Raw genomic sequence first — 15,062 nt, 5'->3', positions numbered from 1 at the left:
CAGATTTTGATAAGGACATCAAAATATTGACCTTTGGATGAAAGAGATTACTTTAAGTGTACAATGAGTTGTTTGTTCTCATTTCTGGATCATTTACACAATCAAAAAACAGTCAAATATTAGTATAATACTGTTTCATAATTATAATTTATGTGTAGGTTATTATGGCAATATGTGTTTCTCTCTTACCACTGTCATCGTAGCCACTTTATTACAGTTTATAAGTGACAGTGATTTAATGGAGTGAGAAAGCTTTTACATTTTCACATTCACTAGTATGGTTTCACAGTGGTTATGCTATTGGACCAGTGATCCAGAGGCCTGGACTAATAATCCAGAGAACATAAGTTCACATCCTACAATGACAGTTTATGAATTAGAATTAAATTTAAAAAAATAACAAAATAGACTTAGAGTAAAAAGCTGGTATCAGTAAATGTGACCATGAAGCATAAACTCAACTGGTTCATTAAAGTAAAATAAAAGCTACTTCCTTTACTCAGTTAATGAATCATTCCTCTTCCATGCTAAACATTACCTGGAGGAAGCACTGATGGTAGCAAATACACTGTATATATTCTGGGTGAAAGACTTCAATATTCATTACCAAGCTTGACTCACTAATGCTACCACTGACCAAGGAGACAGAGTCCTAAAGGACATAACTGCCAGACTGGACTTGCAGCAGATGGTGATACATTCAATACGCGGGAAAACCTTCTTGACCTTGCCCTCACCAATCTGTCTGTCACAAATATATCTGTCCATGATAGTATTGGTAGGAGTGACCACCATGCAGTCCTTGTGGAGACCAAGTCCCGAATTTACACTGAGAACACCTCAATGAGTCATGTGGAAACTACGACCATACTAAATGAGAGAGATTAAGAACAGATGCAGCTCAACACATCCATAAGGCAATGCGGACTATGAGCAGCAACAAAATTGTGTTACACTATAGCCTGTTACCTCATGGCATGGCATATTGCTCACTCCTCCATCACCAGTTTTTAATATTTATTCTTTCACAGAATGTGGCAAGGTTAGGCCAACATTTGTTTCCATCCCTAATTTCACTTGAAAAGGTGGCGGTGAGCCGCCGCCTTGAACTGCTGTAGTCCACGTCATGTAGGTGCACCCACAATGCTGTTAGGACGGGCGTTCCAGGATTTTGACCCAGCGACAATGAAGGAACAACAATATAATTTGAAGTCAGTATGGTGTGTGGCTTGGAGGCGAACTTGCAGGTGGTGTGTTCCCCTGTATCTGCTGCCCTTGTCCTTTGAGTTGGTAGAGGTTGTGGGTTTGGAAGGTGCAGTTTTAAGGAGCCTTGGTGAGTTGCTGCAGTGCAACTTGTAGATGGTACACCCCGCTGCCTATGTGCGTTGGTGGTGGAAGGAGTGAATGTTTAAAATGGTGGATGGGATGCTAATCAGGCAGGCTGCTTTATCCTGGATGGTGTCAAGATTCATGAGCGTTGATGGAGCTGCAGTCATCCAGGCAAGAGGAGAGTATTCCATCACACTCCTGACTTGAGCTTTGTAGATGCTGGACGGGCTTTGGTGAATCAAGAGGTGTTACTCGACACAGAATTCCCAGCTTTTGACCTGCTCTTGTAGCCACAGTATTTATATGGCTGGTCCAGTTCAGTTTCTGGTTAATGGTAACCGCCAGGAATTTGATAGTGGGGTATTATACCAGGTGACTAACCCTGCTTCAATGAGGTGTGGAGAAAAACATGGCAGATATACTTGAAAATAAGGTGCCAACCTGGTGAAGCTACAACACAGGACTTTATGCATGCTAAACAGCGGGGGCAGCATACTGGACCAAGTTAAGCATACCCGCAAGCACTGGATCAGGTCAAAGCTCTGCAGCCCTGCCACATCCAGTCATGAATGATGGTGGACAATTAAGCAACCGACGGGAGCAGGTTACTCCATCCTCACTGTTGGCAGGGCCTGGCACATGAGTGCAAAAGACTAAAATAAAGCATTTGCAACCATCTTCAGACAGATGTCGTTGGGACAGTCTTCACTGGAAACATGCTAGAAATTGTATCCTGGAGAATCATATAACTTGGGCTTTAATTGCTGGAGCTTAGAAGAATGAGAGGTGATCTTATTGAAACATTCTGAAGGGACTGGACGGGGTGGATGCTGGGAGAATGTTTCCCTTTGTGGAAACAGTCCAGAACAAGGGGGCACAGTTTAAAAATAAGGGGTCTCCAATTTAAGACAGAGATGAAGAGGAATTTTTTTCTCACAGAGGGTTGTTAGACTTTGGAATTCTATTACCCAGTGAGCAGTGGAGCTGAGTCATTTAATATATTCAGGGCTGAGTTAGACTGATTTTTGATCAACAAAGCTGTCAAGGGTTGTGGAGAGGCAGGAAAGTGGAGAAAAGGCCACAATTCAGATCAGCCGTGATCTTATTGAATGGTGGAGCAGGCTTGAGGGGCCAAATGGCCTATTCCTGCTCCTGTTTCTTATGATCTTATGTGGATGATCCTTTTCTGCCTTCTCCTGAGGACCCAACCAATGTTCCTTCTAAGGTGCACATTGTGCAGCAATCAGAAATGTGCCACGCAGGGAACAAGCAATGTTCCCTTTGAAGTGCATGCAATGCAAGGTCAATCTTAAGGGAACTGGACACTGCAACAAACTGGCAGCATATAGCAAACAGAAATTAGTGAGAACATTGGTCCCCACCATCATAGATGCTAGTCATTAGCTAGTTTGATTTACTCCACGTAATTTCAAGAAGCGATTGGACAGCAAAGGCTTTGGGTTCCAAAAATGTCCTGCTGTTAAGACCTGTGTTCAGGAATAGCCACGCCTCTAGCCAAACTGTTCAAGTACAGATACAACACTGGCACATAGTCAATAACATGAAAAATTGCTCAATTATGTCTTGTCTACAAAAAGCAGGACAAATCTAACCTAGCCAATTACAGTCCTATCAGCCTACTGTTGATTATCAGCAAAGTAAAGGAAGAAGTCATCAACAGTGCTGTCAAGTGACACTGACTCACCAATAACATGCTTACCAAAGTTCAGTTTGTGTTCCGCCAGGACCATTTTGCTCCGGACCTTATTACCACTTTGATCTAAACATTGACACAGGGTTTATATTCCAGATGTCAGATAAGAGTGACTGTCCTTGACATCAAGGCAGCATTTGACGGTGTGTGGCACCAAAGAACCCCAGTAATACTGAAGTCAGTGGAGATCTGGGGAGATCTCTGCAGAGATTGGAGTCATGCTAGGAAAAACGAAGATAGTTGTGGTTTTTGGAGGACAAACATCTCAGCCATAAGCATTGCTGCAGGAGTTCCTCAGGCCAATATCCTAGGCTCAACCATCTATAGCTGCTAGATTAGTGACCGTCCCTCCATCGTAAGGTCAGAAGTGGGGATGTTTGCTGATGATTGGACAACATTCAGCTACATTCACAATTCCTCAGATACTGAAGCCATCCGCGCCCAGGTGCAGCAAGACTTGGACGACACCTAGGCTAGGGTTGAAAAGTGGCAAAAAACATTTATGTTGAACAATGAACATGCCCAACAAGAGAGAGTTGAACACTGACATCCCCCAAGATCAACATCTTATGATTGCAATTGATCAGAAACCAGAAACTTGTGTGGAGTAGCCACATAAATGCCGTAGCTACTAGAACAGGGCAGAGGCTGGACCCTGAACTTGCACCTTTCTCTAGTTTTTCATCCATTTCCCCTCATGCTCTTGCCAAGAACATCTTGTCCATGAGAATCACCTCCTGCTCCCTCAACTTGATTCCCCCTAAAGTGCAGTCCATCCAACTTCAATTCCTTGCTTTTATGTGATATTGTTAACGCTTTTCTCTCCTCTGGTACTGTCCCCCTCTTCTTCAAACCTGCTGTCATCATACCTCTTCTCCAAAAAACCAACCCCTGATCCCTCTATCCTTGCAAACTACTGCCCTCTCTCCAACCTCCCTTTGTCCAAAGTCCTTGAACATGATGCCACCTCCTAAACTCATGTTCATCTTTACCTGAACCCATGTTTGAATTCCACCAATCAGCTTTCTGCCTCTGCCACTGTACTGAAACTGCTCTTATCAAAGTCACAAATATACCCTATGCAACTGTGTCAAAGGTAAACTATGCATCTTTGTCCTTCTCAACCTGTCTCCGACCTTTGATACGATTGACCTCATTATCTTTCCCCAATCCCTCTCCAATGTCATTTAGCTAAGTTGGGCCACACACAGTTCCATTCTTATCTATATAATCATAGCCAGAGTATCACCTGCAATGTCATCTCTTCCCAGTCCAGCACAATTTCCTCTGGTATCCCCAAGCACATCTTTTTGACTCCCTCCTATTTCTCAATGACATCATTAAAAACTTAAAACAAAAACAGAATTACCTGGAAAAACTCAGCAGGTCTGGCAGCATCGGCGGAGAAGAGTTGACGTTTCGAGTCCTCATGACCCTTCGACAGAACTTGAGTTCGAGTCCAAGAAAGAGTTGAAATATAAGCTGGTTTAAGGTATGTTGGGGGTGGGGGGGCGGAGAGAGAGAGAGAAGTGGAGGGGTTTGGTGTGGTTGTAGGGACAAACAAGCAATGATAGAAGCAGATCATCAAAAGATGTCACCAACAATAGAACAAAAGAATACATAGGTGTTAAAGTTGGTGATATTATCTAAACGAATGTGTTAATTAAGAATGGATGGTAGGGCACTCAAGGTATAGCTCTAGTGGGGGTGGGGAGAGCATAAAAGATTTTAAAATATTTAAAAATAATGGAATTAGGTGGGAAAAGAAAAATCTATATAATTTATTGGAAAAAAAACAAAAGGAAGGGGGAAACAGAAAGGGGGTGGGGATGGGGGAGGGAGCTCAAGACCTGAAGTTGTTGAATTCAATATTCAGTCCGGAAGGCTGTAAAGTGCCTAGTCGGAAGATGAGGTGTTGTTCCTCCAGTTTGCGTTGGGCTTCACTGGAACAATGCAGCAAGCCAAGGACAGACATGTGGGCAAGAGAGTAGGGTGGAGTGTTAAAATGGCAAGCGACAGGGAGGTTTGGGTCATTCTTGCGGTCTGTCCGCAAAATGACCCAAACCTCCCTGTCACTTGCCATTTTAACACTCCACCCTGCTCTCTTGCCCACGTGTCTGTCCTTGGCTTGCTGCATTGTTCCAGTGAAGACCAACGCAAACTGGAGGAACAACACCTCATCTTCCGACTAGGCACTTTACAGCCTTCCAGACTGAATATTGAGTTCAACAACTTCAGGTCTTGAGCTCCCTCCCCCATCCCCACCCCCTTTCTGTTTCCTCCTTCCTTTTGTTTTTTTTCCAATAAATTATATAGATTTTTCTTTTCCCACCTATTTCCATTATTTTTAAATATTTTTAAATCTTTTATGTTCTCCCCACCCCCACTAGAGCTATACCTTGAGTGCCCTACCATCCATTCTTAATTAACACATTCGTTTAGATAATATCACCAACTTTAACACCTATGTATTCTTTTGTTCTATTGTTGGTGACATCTTTTGATGATCTGCTTCTATCACTGCTTGTTTGTCCCTACAACCACACCAACCCCCTCCACTTCTCTCTCTCTCTCTCTCTCCGCCCCCCCCAACATACCTTAAACCAGCTTATATTTCAACTCTTTCTTGGACTCGAACTCAAGTTCTGTCGAAGGGTCATGAGGACTCGAAACGTCAACTCTTTTCTTCTCCGCCGATGCTGCCAAACCTGCTGAGTTTTCCCAGGTAATTCTGTTTTTGTTTTGGATTTCCAGCATCCGCAGTTTTTTTGCTTTTATCATTAAAAACTTATCAGTTTCCATGTGTACACTGACAATATCAAGTGCTGTCTGATCTCCACCTATCTTAACCCCACCACTGTTTTTAAATTGTCAGATTGCTTATTCGACACCAGGAAGATCTGAAATTTCCTGCAGTTAAATATTGGGAAACTGAAGCTATTGGGCTGAATCCTCCCAGTCCAATGTCAATGGGCTGGGAGGCAGGATGGCTGGCCAAATGACAGGGATGGAAGAGTACTTTGGGAATGGAACTCGACATCCTTCGGTGCCATGACATATTACTAACAGTAGGAGGTGGCTTGGCCACCTGGGCAGCCAATGCAGCCACTTCAGTGGCCAATTTAGGTTCATTTCTCACCTCTAAAGGCATTTTGTCCATGACTGGTGGGCCCACTAGGTGGAGAGTCTCAGGTAAACCCTTCAAGGGCTGGGGACCCTGCTTGGTGGACACTGCATGGCCAACAGAGGGGCCTTCCCCCTCCCCACCATCCTGGTTGCAATGGCTGCCCTTGCACTGGTGGCATTGTTGGTGCTCCACAACCAGCCCCTCATTTCCGATCGCCAAGCCCCAGCTTCCCCCAACCTAACTCGACTCTCATCAAAGGCACCCCATCATTGAGGGGCCCTCTCCTTAGAGCTGCAGCCTTAGCAATGGCTACTGTTAGCAGTGTGGCAGTTGAGCTGTCAGCCGTCTGATTGGGCTGGCAACTCATGAGGGTAGGCCAGCAATGGTTAACTAGACAGGGAAGGTTGGGGTAGTTCAGTACAGCCTCTTAATTTTGGCAACATGCTGCCCCAGGGTCCCACCACCTACCGAAGCAGGGTTGCCTCCTGCTTTTTGGCCCAGCAATGGGACTTCCAGGTAAGTGACAGAATTCAGCCCATTGTCTTCAATCCTACCATAAACTGCGTTCCCTCCCACTGACTCCATCCCCTCCCTGGCAACTGTCTGAGGTTGAACCAGACTGTTCAGAACATTGGTGTTGTATTTGGCCCTGAAGTGAGCTTCCCAATTTTAATCACTTTACCATCGGTGGCTGTGCCTTCAGTTGCCAAAGCCTTAAGCTCTGGAATTCCTTCCTCTCTACATTTCTTTCCTCCTTTAAGATGCTGCTTAAAATCTACCTCTTTGACCAAGCTTTTGGTCAATTACCCTAATATTTCTTAAAGTGGCTCACTATCAAATATTGTTTGATAACAGTCCTGTGAAGTGCCTCAGGACATTTTAGCATGTTGAAGATGTTATATAATTACAAGTTATTGTTGTTGAATGGTTCACGTCCTGACTTCTCAAAGCCTCTCCACCACCTACAAGTCATAAGTTTGATGGAATATTCTCCACTTGTCTGGATGGATGCAGCTGCAACGGCAGTGAAGAAACTCGATAACATCCGCACAAAGGAGTCTGCTTGGTCAGCATACATCCACAACCTTAAGCTTTGACTTCCTTCACCACCAGCATACTTTAGCTGTTGAGTAATCTATCTACAGGATGCAACTCATCAAAGCTCCTCCCAAATCTGTGACCTCCACATTCTAGAAGGACAAGGGCAGCATGTGTATGGGAAGACCATCACCTCCAAGTTTTCCACTAACTCGCAAACCATCCCAACTTGAAGATCATTATTCCTCCATGGCCACTGAATCAAAATCCTGGAACTCCCTATGTACAATGCTTTGATAGTACTTCCATTATATGTATTGTAGCAGTCCAAGAAGAAGGCTCACTACCACCTTATCAAGGGCAATTAAGGATGTGCACAAATGCAGACCTATCTAACAATATCCTCTAAATGAATATTAAAAAAAATAAATGGCAGTCACCAAATTAATCATCTCGAGACAAGCCATATCCCTTGACCTTTGAAAATCATTTCTACCACAACAGGATTTGAATTTCCCTTTTGCAACTTGAAAGATAAATGCAGAAATGAGTATCTGTTGTCTATAAATGTAATCTGATTTTGTTTGATTTAATTAATACATATTTGAAGCAAACATATATGAAATGAAAAATTCAAAACTAAAAACGGGGAAACTAAAAGTGCTTTTATTCCACTGAGGGTTAATTCAAAAAGAAATAAAATGAAGAAATTGGTCAATCTATCTAGATTTTATGCATAAATTTTATTAGATCTGGAGCATAACTCCGCGTCCTTTGATCTGCAATCAGTTGAGTGCTTTGTGGATTTACACTGTAGCCTGAAGGTACATTATACAAGAAAACTGCAGACCTTTGCTATTGACAGTGATTGCTATGGAGATTAGTCAGTCATAGCTACAACCTGACAGCTCTGCATGTGTTTTCTTATTGATGCGGATAGTGCCTTGTACTGGCATGCATACTGTGCACATATTTTTCCTTAAATCTAAACTCAGTCTTCCTGATGGGCAGCATAATGTTCAGAATTCAACTCCAATGACTGAAATGTTAGATGTATATATGCATATATATATATATATATATGTATGTGTGTATATGTGTTTTTATATACACACAAAAAATATATGCTTTACTTTCATCTTCTTCAGATACTTGCCAAATAGCAATGACAATGATGACAATGTAAAAGCATAAAAACATATAAAGAGACTGGGCCTATCTGAGTTATGGGTTCATTATATGTTTACTCCTATGCATTATGCTGTAATCACCTACAGTGTGAATAATACTAGGTTCTAAATTATTAAAAAACAGTGCCTTACATATATTCTTTAACCATTGTGAATTAAAAACTTTCAGGTTTTTATTTGAATATTTGATGTATTGCAAAATGTTATCCAAAAGACATTTTTATTAATCTGCTTTTTGGCTTGCATTAAGCACTTTTGGTTTTCATGAAAATATTAATTTAGCTTCCAAGAGAAGCGTGTCATTAGTTGAATTATGAGTCAGATATGGTATAGGTTTTTAGTTTTAAATCTGGATCCAATTAATTCTCTACAACTGTAGAACAGCTGGTGGCATTTAGACTCTAAACAGTGCTTATTCTCCTGTGTGTGCATCATTAGAATCAGGTACAGTAATCATCCATCGCTGCAAGTAGTTGGCAGGTGAGCCTCAGATGAAGAAGTCTAAGTTATAAATAAAGGGTTTTCAGTATTTTATTCATGTACCGATGCTCCATTTAGAGATAATTTTCTTGTCAAAGCATGTTTTCTTTAACTTAAAAAAATCAATTCATTTTTCCACTACCACGCACCCACATTCTACTGCAAAGGTGGATAGTCCTGGTTTCTGGCTTATCTATAACTTACTGCTAACAACCTAGTGGAATGCTGCATGTGCATCTAGTCCACTGAGTGAACCAACTGGGAACTGACTAAATGTTTCCTAATTTAATCAAATATATTCAAGTGACAAACTGTTAATTTAGAAAGTGAGCTTCACTGTTTAAAATATAATGCTACCCTGAGGCAGCTTTTCTGAAATCTCTTCGGGTGTAATGGCATAATGTGCTGTGTTGTTGTATCATAAACATAGGAAGCCTACTTTGCCCTCTGATATAAAGGACACTTTTCCACGCTTAACACAGGACTGCAGAAAACGATGGCATTTCACTTGTTGTCAGATTTTCGGTACAATTTCACTTTTTACAATATATTATGTCGGAAGGGCAATATTTATCATGAGTTGACACTTACGTCATAAGAATTATACTACAATAAGACAGCAATGGTCAAAACTAAGAAGTGTTAATCCTGAAAAAAATGCTAAAATACTTCTCACGTTGATTATTTGAATGCTTGTTTAGCCAACAATGTCATTCAATATGTCTATATTAATATTTATGTTTTGAGTACAATAATAAATGTGTTACTTACACAAATCATTTCTCAAGGATAAAGCACACGTTGTCATGATGTTACTTGTATGGCATGAATAAGCCATATCCACACCGTATTAAGTTACTGTAAATACATGAAACTTATTTATACCAAGTATTAGTGTAAAGTTACAAACTTTTAAATTAGAGATAAAAATTCCTAATTTATAACATTCCCATTTGCAATTAATGTTGCAAAGTACAGAAAGATTGTTAACCACTTACTGTCAGTCTTAATATACACAGTCTTTCATACACTTCTACATAACTAAGTTTCTGATTTGTTTTTCATCAGATGCAGAAAAGGATGAGAGTTCTATAGACAGTCCGCTACCTAGCAGCCCCCAAACCCAAGTCATCCAACACAGTTCCATCAGCACCTCAAATGGTATAAGTTCAACAGCAATGGCAGAAGCTGTTGCTACTTCAGTCCTCACCCAGATGGCAGACCAGAGTTCAGAGATGAACCTACCCGTCCAATCTCATATTACCATTGCTCCTTCGTCTCAGTCTCAACCTTCAGGAAGTTGATTAGATAATATTTGCATTACGTAAATCCACAGATATTGTCTCAACAGTGACTGTAAAATGGAAATTTGGGAACTAGGAGGGCAAATCTCCGAAAACAAATTCTATACTCCAAGTTTAGTTGCTTTTATTAGTTGTATTTCAGATGTGGCAACAGCAGTGTAAGCAAAGTGAACACTTAACTTCAGCCTTGAAAGCAGATCTTTTACTCATTGTTCTCTGGTCCACAATGCATTTGGCATTTTCTATTTTCTATAACTAAAACAATATTTAAGTGTTTTTTTCTGTCTGTCTTTATGGCTGTGTGGTAGGGGACAAAAGAGTTTTTGTGAACAGTGGCATGACTTTAAAAGGTCACTCTCCTGAGACTGTGAAAGAACTATCAAACTTTATTGATACCAAAGCTCCACATGGGCTAACTTGACCTGCACTACTGTTCACCTGGTCATGAACTGCTATCCAAAGGTCCAAGAAAAACCCAGCCTCCAATCTAACAGGCAGGCGTAACATTGGAGCAAGTGAAATTTCCAGTGCTTCTCTTCAAACAGATATTTTAAATTCTAAAATAAGATGCTAACAAAAACATATTAATTGGTTCAACAAAATCTATTACCCATCTAAATGAGTAATTAGTACTTTATAAATTCTTGGACCCTGAGCTGGCCGTGAAAGAGATTTTGTTTTCAGACCCAACAATGAATTTATTCTCTTTGCCTTTTCTAATTTGCACATTGTGATGGAAATGAAAGATTGAAAGAATGTTCATTATTGTTAGTAATTTTGTTTAATTAGTTTTTTATGTCATTTTTTTAATAAGGTGTAGTCAATACATTAAGTCATTTTTTTTATCTTTTGCCTGAAAAGCTCAGCAACTATGTTGGGTGTCATGATGAATGATGCATATATTGGTGGTCTATAGTTCAGACCAACAGTTCTGTGAATGTTGCCTTTAAATGTCACACTGACTTTTGGTGGAATCCTATTTAAAATGATTGTGTATACAAATAACGAATATTGATGATTAACATTCCATGTGCAGTTTGATTGTTACTGATGAGATTGATTGTATATTACCTTTCTTCTCATCAAAACTTCTGTGATATAATTGATTTTCCTAAATGTGCCATCAACACTGTAGTGACTTCTTGGTCATACTCAGAGATATAGTTTGAAACCAGAGAGCAGAAAAAACTACTAGAATCTTATGCAGTGACATTGACAACACTGATATAAAGAAAATAAAAAGTGGAAGAACCACGTATTCGGACAACAGATTACCAGTAGTTCAAAGATGTCTTGATATGTGTAAATATGTTTATTGATATGTGCACATTGTGCTGCCACAAGGAGTTGCGTGTAGCAAAATTAACAGGACATGGAATGTAATTTCTCCAGTACAGCTTTACAGGTCTTCTAGTTTATAATTGTGTAATTTGCCAGATTAGAAAGTAGGAACTGAGATGGGCTGTTTGATAGAATTGTTTGGGACCTTTGAAGGAAACTTCTCAGCATATAGTGGTAGATTAATACTTTGTGATAGATATCAGTTACACTATTCAACAGAATCAATTTCATAATCCTCGTTTTACAGACTGTATCTGTAGACAAAAATTGTGTCTTTATCTTCCTGATTGCAAGCTTCCATTTCTACAGAGGTAGCTTGAGGTGTACTCTTCCTCTTTGTGCAATTTGCATGAGTAAGTTCTCTGAGAGAATAAATAATTTATCTAAGAAGAACATGTCAATAAACTGTTTTTAAGTGCTTAAAAGTATAACACATTTTTATTTCAAAATGCCAGCTGCATTTTTTGGTGGAAATATTGGATGTACTTTTTTTTCCCAAAGTAGTACATTTCAAAACATTTCAACTTGAAAATACAGAAAGTGCCATAAAATTTGAAACGTCTCCAAACAGTATGTTCCACTCTTAGGTGCCTCTATACATTTGTAATGCTCTTGGGGCAGAATTTTTCGTCCCATGGACGGGCGCACACCCATCCCGATCGGGAGTAAAATAGTGCACGACGACGTTGGGCGAGTGTGCCAACATCATCCCACACTTGCGCGATATTTCGCTTGGTGGGTGCGCGCAGATGTCGAAATGGTGCCCGCCATTAATTAACAGGCCACTTAAGGCCTTTAAGAGTCCAATTGAATGTGATTTTTCCTTGCCCATGCAATTTCCAGATCATCGCACGGGCAAAACAGGCAGGCGGCCAGCCGACATTTTCGCAAACCTCATCCAAGGGCGGGACAAAAAGGGTCAGCAGCATTGCCAGTGTGAGTAATGAGGAGTTTTGGAGATAGTTTGCTGCTGGTTGGTTATTGGTACTTGGCAGCCTCATCTCTGTTCGGGGCTTCATTCTTAGCATTTCCAGGCTTCATTTCAGGACTTATTGCTGTCTACAAGGCCCTTGGAGGATTCAGACTTTGCGGGCCCTTCCAGGTATCAAACAGCCTTCCCGTATCCTGGTAATGGGGATTGTGGTCTCCGCTGGAGGCACCTCCTCCTCTGAGGAAGAGAGGGGCAGAAAGGAGAGGTGGACATGTGTGCCTGTGCAGCTTCCATGGGAGGGACCTGTGGGAGGAGGGGCGCAGGGCCAGCAGGTAGTCCAAGGCGGAAGGGGCCACAGAAGATGCCACTATCCTGCTGCTAGGGTTTACAGGCAGCGATGCGGTTACCTTAATATGTCTAATGTGCAATGCCAAAGGAGACGTTGCCTCTTACGGAAGAGCGTGACCTCCATCTGCCAGATGATTGGGCCTGAGATCAGCTCTGACTGTGTGGGTGGACACCCTATGCCAGTGGCTCTGAAGGTCACAGCAGCCCTCAACATCTATGCCTCCAGCTCTTTCCAGGGGTGAGTGGGGAATCTGTGTGGAGTGTCCCAATCTGCTGTCCACAGTTGTGTCAAGCTAGTGACAGAAGCTCTGTTCAGGTGGGTACTGGCCTTTATTCTTTTCCGAATGGACGCGGCCAGAGTGAGCCAAAGGCTTTGCAGCAGTTGCTGGGTTCCTTTGTGTACAGGGTGTCATTGACTACACACGTGGCCATCAAGGCACCAGCGGGTCAGCTGAATGCCTTTGTCAAAGGGAAGGGATTCCACTTGATGAACATGCAGATAGTGTGAGTCTGCAGGATTCAGATTTTACAAGCCTGTGCAAAGTACCCTGGCAGCTCCCATGATGCTTACATCCTGAGACACTCACAGGTGCCGAGGCTCTTCAGTGCTCTAGCCCGACTGGATAGATGGCTGCTGGGTCACAAGGGTTATCTGTTGAAGAGGTGGCTCATGATGCCTCTCTGCCACCCGAGAACAGAGACAGAGAAGTGTTACAATACGACTCATGCCTCCAGAATGGCGGTGGTAGAGAGGACCATAGGTCTTCTCAAGATGCGCTTCTGATGCCTGGATCATTCAGGGGGTGCACTGCAATACCCCCCAGAGCAGGTGTCACTGATAGTGGTTGCATGCTGCGCTCTCCACAATCTGGCACTGGGGGGACCCACTGGAGGAAGAGGATCTTGACACAGCTGCACAGGCCACGGGTGATGAGTCCAGTAGTGAGTCAGAAGAGGTGCACAGTGAGGAGAACGCTGAGGGCATGGAGGCAGACCTCGGTAACCTCCAGGGAAGCCTGGATCCAACGGTCCTTCAGCTAGACCACCAAAGATCAGCTTCAACCTCATGCCAGGGCTGCCACCTCCGTCCTGGATGTCTGAAAGGACCCTTTCATTTGAACACAAAGAAAACTCAGTATCTGTGCAATAAAGTTCAGAGTCACTTACGGCCAACATTACATACTGGCATACCCTGCACCAATAAAGTAAAAAGGTGAAACATACTCAGGCCATGACGACAAAAGCAAACTTTATCTCATTTTGACAATTCCAAACTATTTACATAAACTTCTCCATCTTCATTCCCAGACCAGTATAGATAAAGTAAATATAAATGATCATAAAATCACCCATGACCTGTCCCTCTTGTGCTCATGGTGCCTTTAACTTATGTTTGTGAGTGCTACATCTAGGTGCTCTCCCTTTACTGGCACCGGCATTGGAGACAGCCTGCTGACTCTGGTGTCTTGTTGGCCTTAATGACCTTGGCGGTCATCCTCTGGCCAGTGGAGCCTGTGCTGGCCCCGCCTGGGAGGGAGCGGCCAGTGCAGCAGCTGTCATCTCCCCAGTTGCTGCAGCCTTAAAGACTGGCAGAAGGGCAGAGGAGCTGCTGCTGTCATCCAGAATGCCCTGAGGAGCCCACAGATAAAACAGGCAGCTCATGTGCCAACGTGAGGTCGCTCTGGACCTCCCTGCTCACAATTAATGAACAGACACCTAACACGGATATTGGGTGCCTCATCCAACTCCCACACTGAACAGACCATCTGAGGTCAGTGCCTGTGTGAGGGCTTGCAGGTCCGAGTGCAACCCCAGGAACCCCTGGTTCTGTCCCTGAAGCTTTATTTCCATGAGAGTCACCACTCTCTCAATGGAGAAGACAGTGTGTTCAACCATGACGGTCAACACAGTGCTCATGCACCGCATGGACTCCTCCACAACAGAGACCATGGCACACAGACCCTCATAGATCTCCGCCAGATCCTCCCGCACATCTCGCTGGACATCCTGCATCTGCTGCCTAATGGACAACTCCAGAGACTTATCATCTGTCTTCAACTGAGCATCATACTGGTCCCCAGCAGTCCTTCCACAGCTGGCGTCCTGGAGACTCGCTGCCTCTGCCTGCACCTCAAGCATTTGTAAAGTACCCTCGCCAATGTGCACCGAGATACTAGCCGCTGCTCTAGTGCCTACCAAGGTGCTGGTATCTGCGTTGGTGCCTGGTTCAGAAAGTGGGTGTGATGCAGTTGCAAATGAT

At 42.7% G+C, this 15,062-nt stretch overlaps 1 protein-coding gene across 5 annotated transcripts in view; it reads left to right on the top strand.

Annotated features, from left to right (window-relative positions):
- The window catches only part of atf2 (activating transcription factor 2), a 196,332-nt gene extending 184,389 nt beyond the window's left edge, over window positions 1-11,943 (top strand). For all 5 annotated transcript variants that reach the window (XM_041201497.1, XM_041201502.1, XM_041201501.1 and 2 more), the window contains one exon: window positions 9,947-11,943. In XM_041201497.1, coding sequence (XP_041057431.1) covers window positions 9,947-10,182 — 236 coding nt within the window. In that variant the 3' untranslated portion in view covers window positions 10,183-11,943. The remainder of the gene's footprint in view (window positions 1-9,946) is intronic.
- Window positions 11,944-15,062: the final 3,119 nt, after the last annotated feature.

Source organism: Carcharodon carcharias, chromosome 12 (genome assembly GCF_017639515.1).
Source record: "Carcharodon carcharias isolate sCarCar2 chromosome 12, sCarCar2.pri, whole genome shotgun sequence".
In the NCBI taxonomy this organism is placed as follows: domain Eukaryota; kingdom Metazoa; phylum Chordata; class Chondrichthyes; order Lamniformes; family Lamnidae; genus Carcharodon; species Carcharodon carcharias.
Note: the sequence above shows the minus strand (reverse complement) of the source record. Positions and strands in the feature narration are given on the sequence as shown.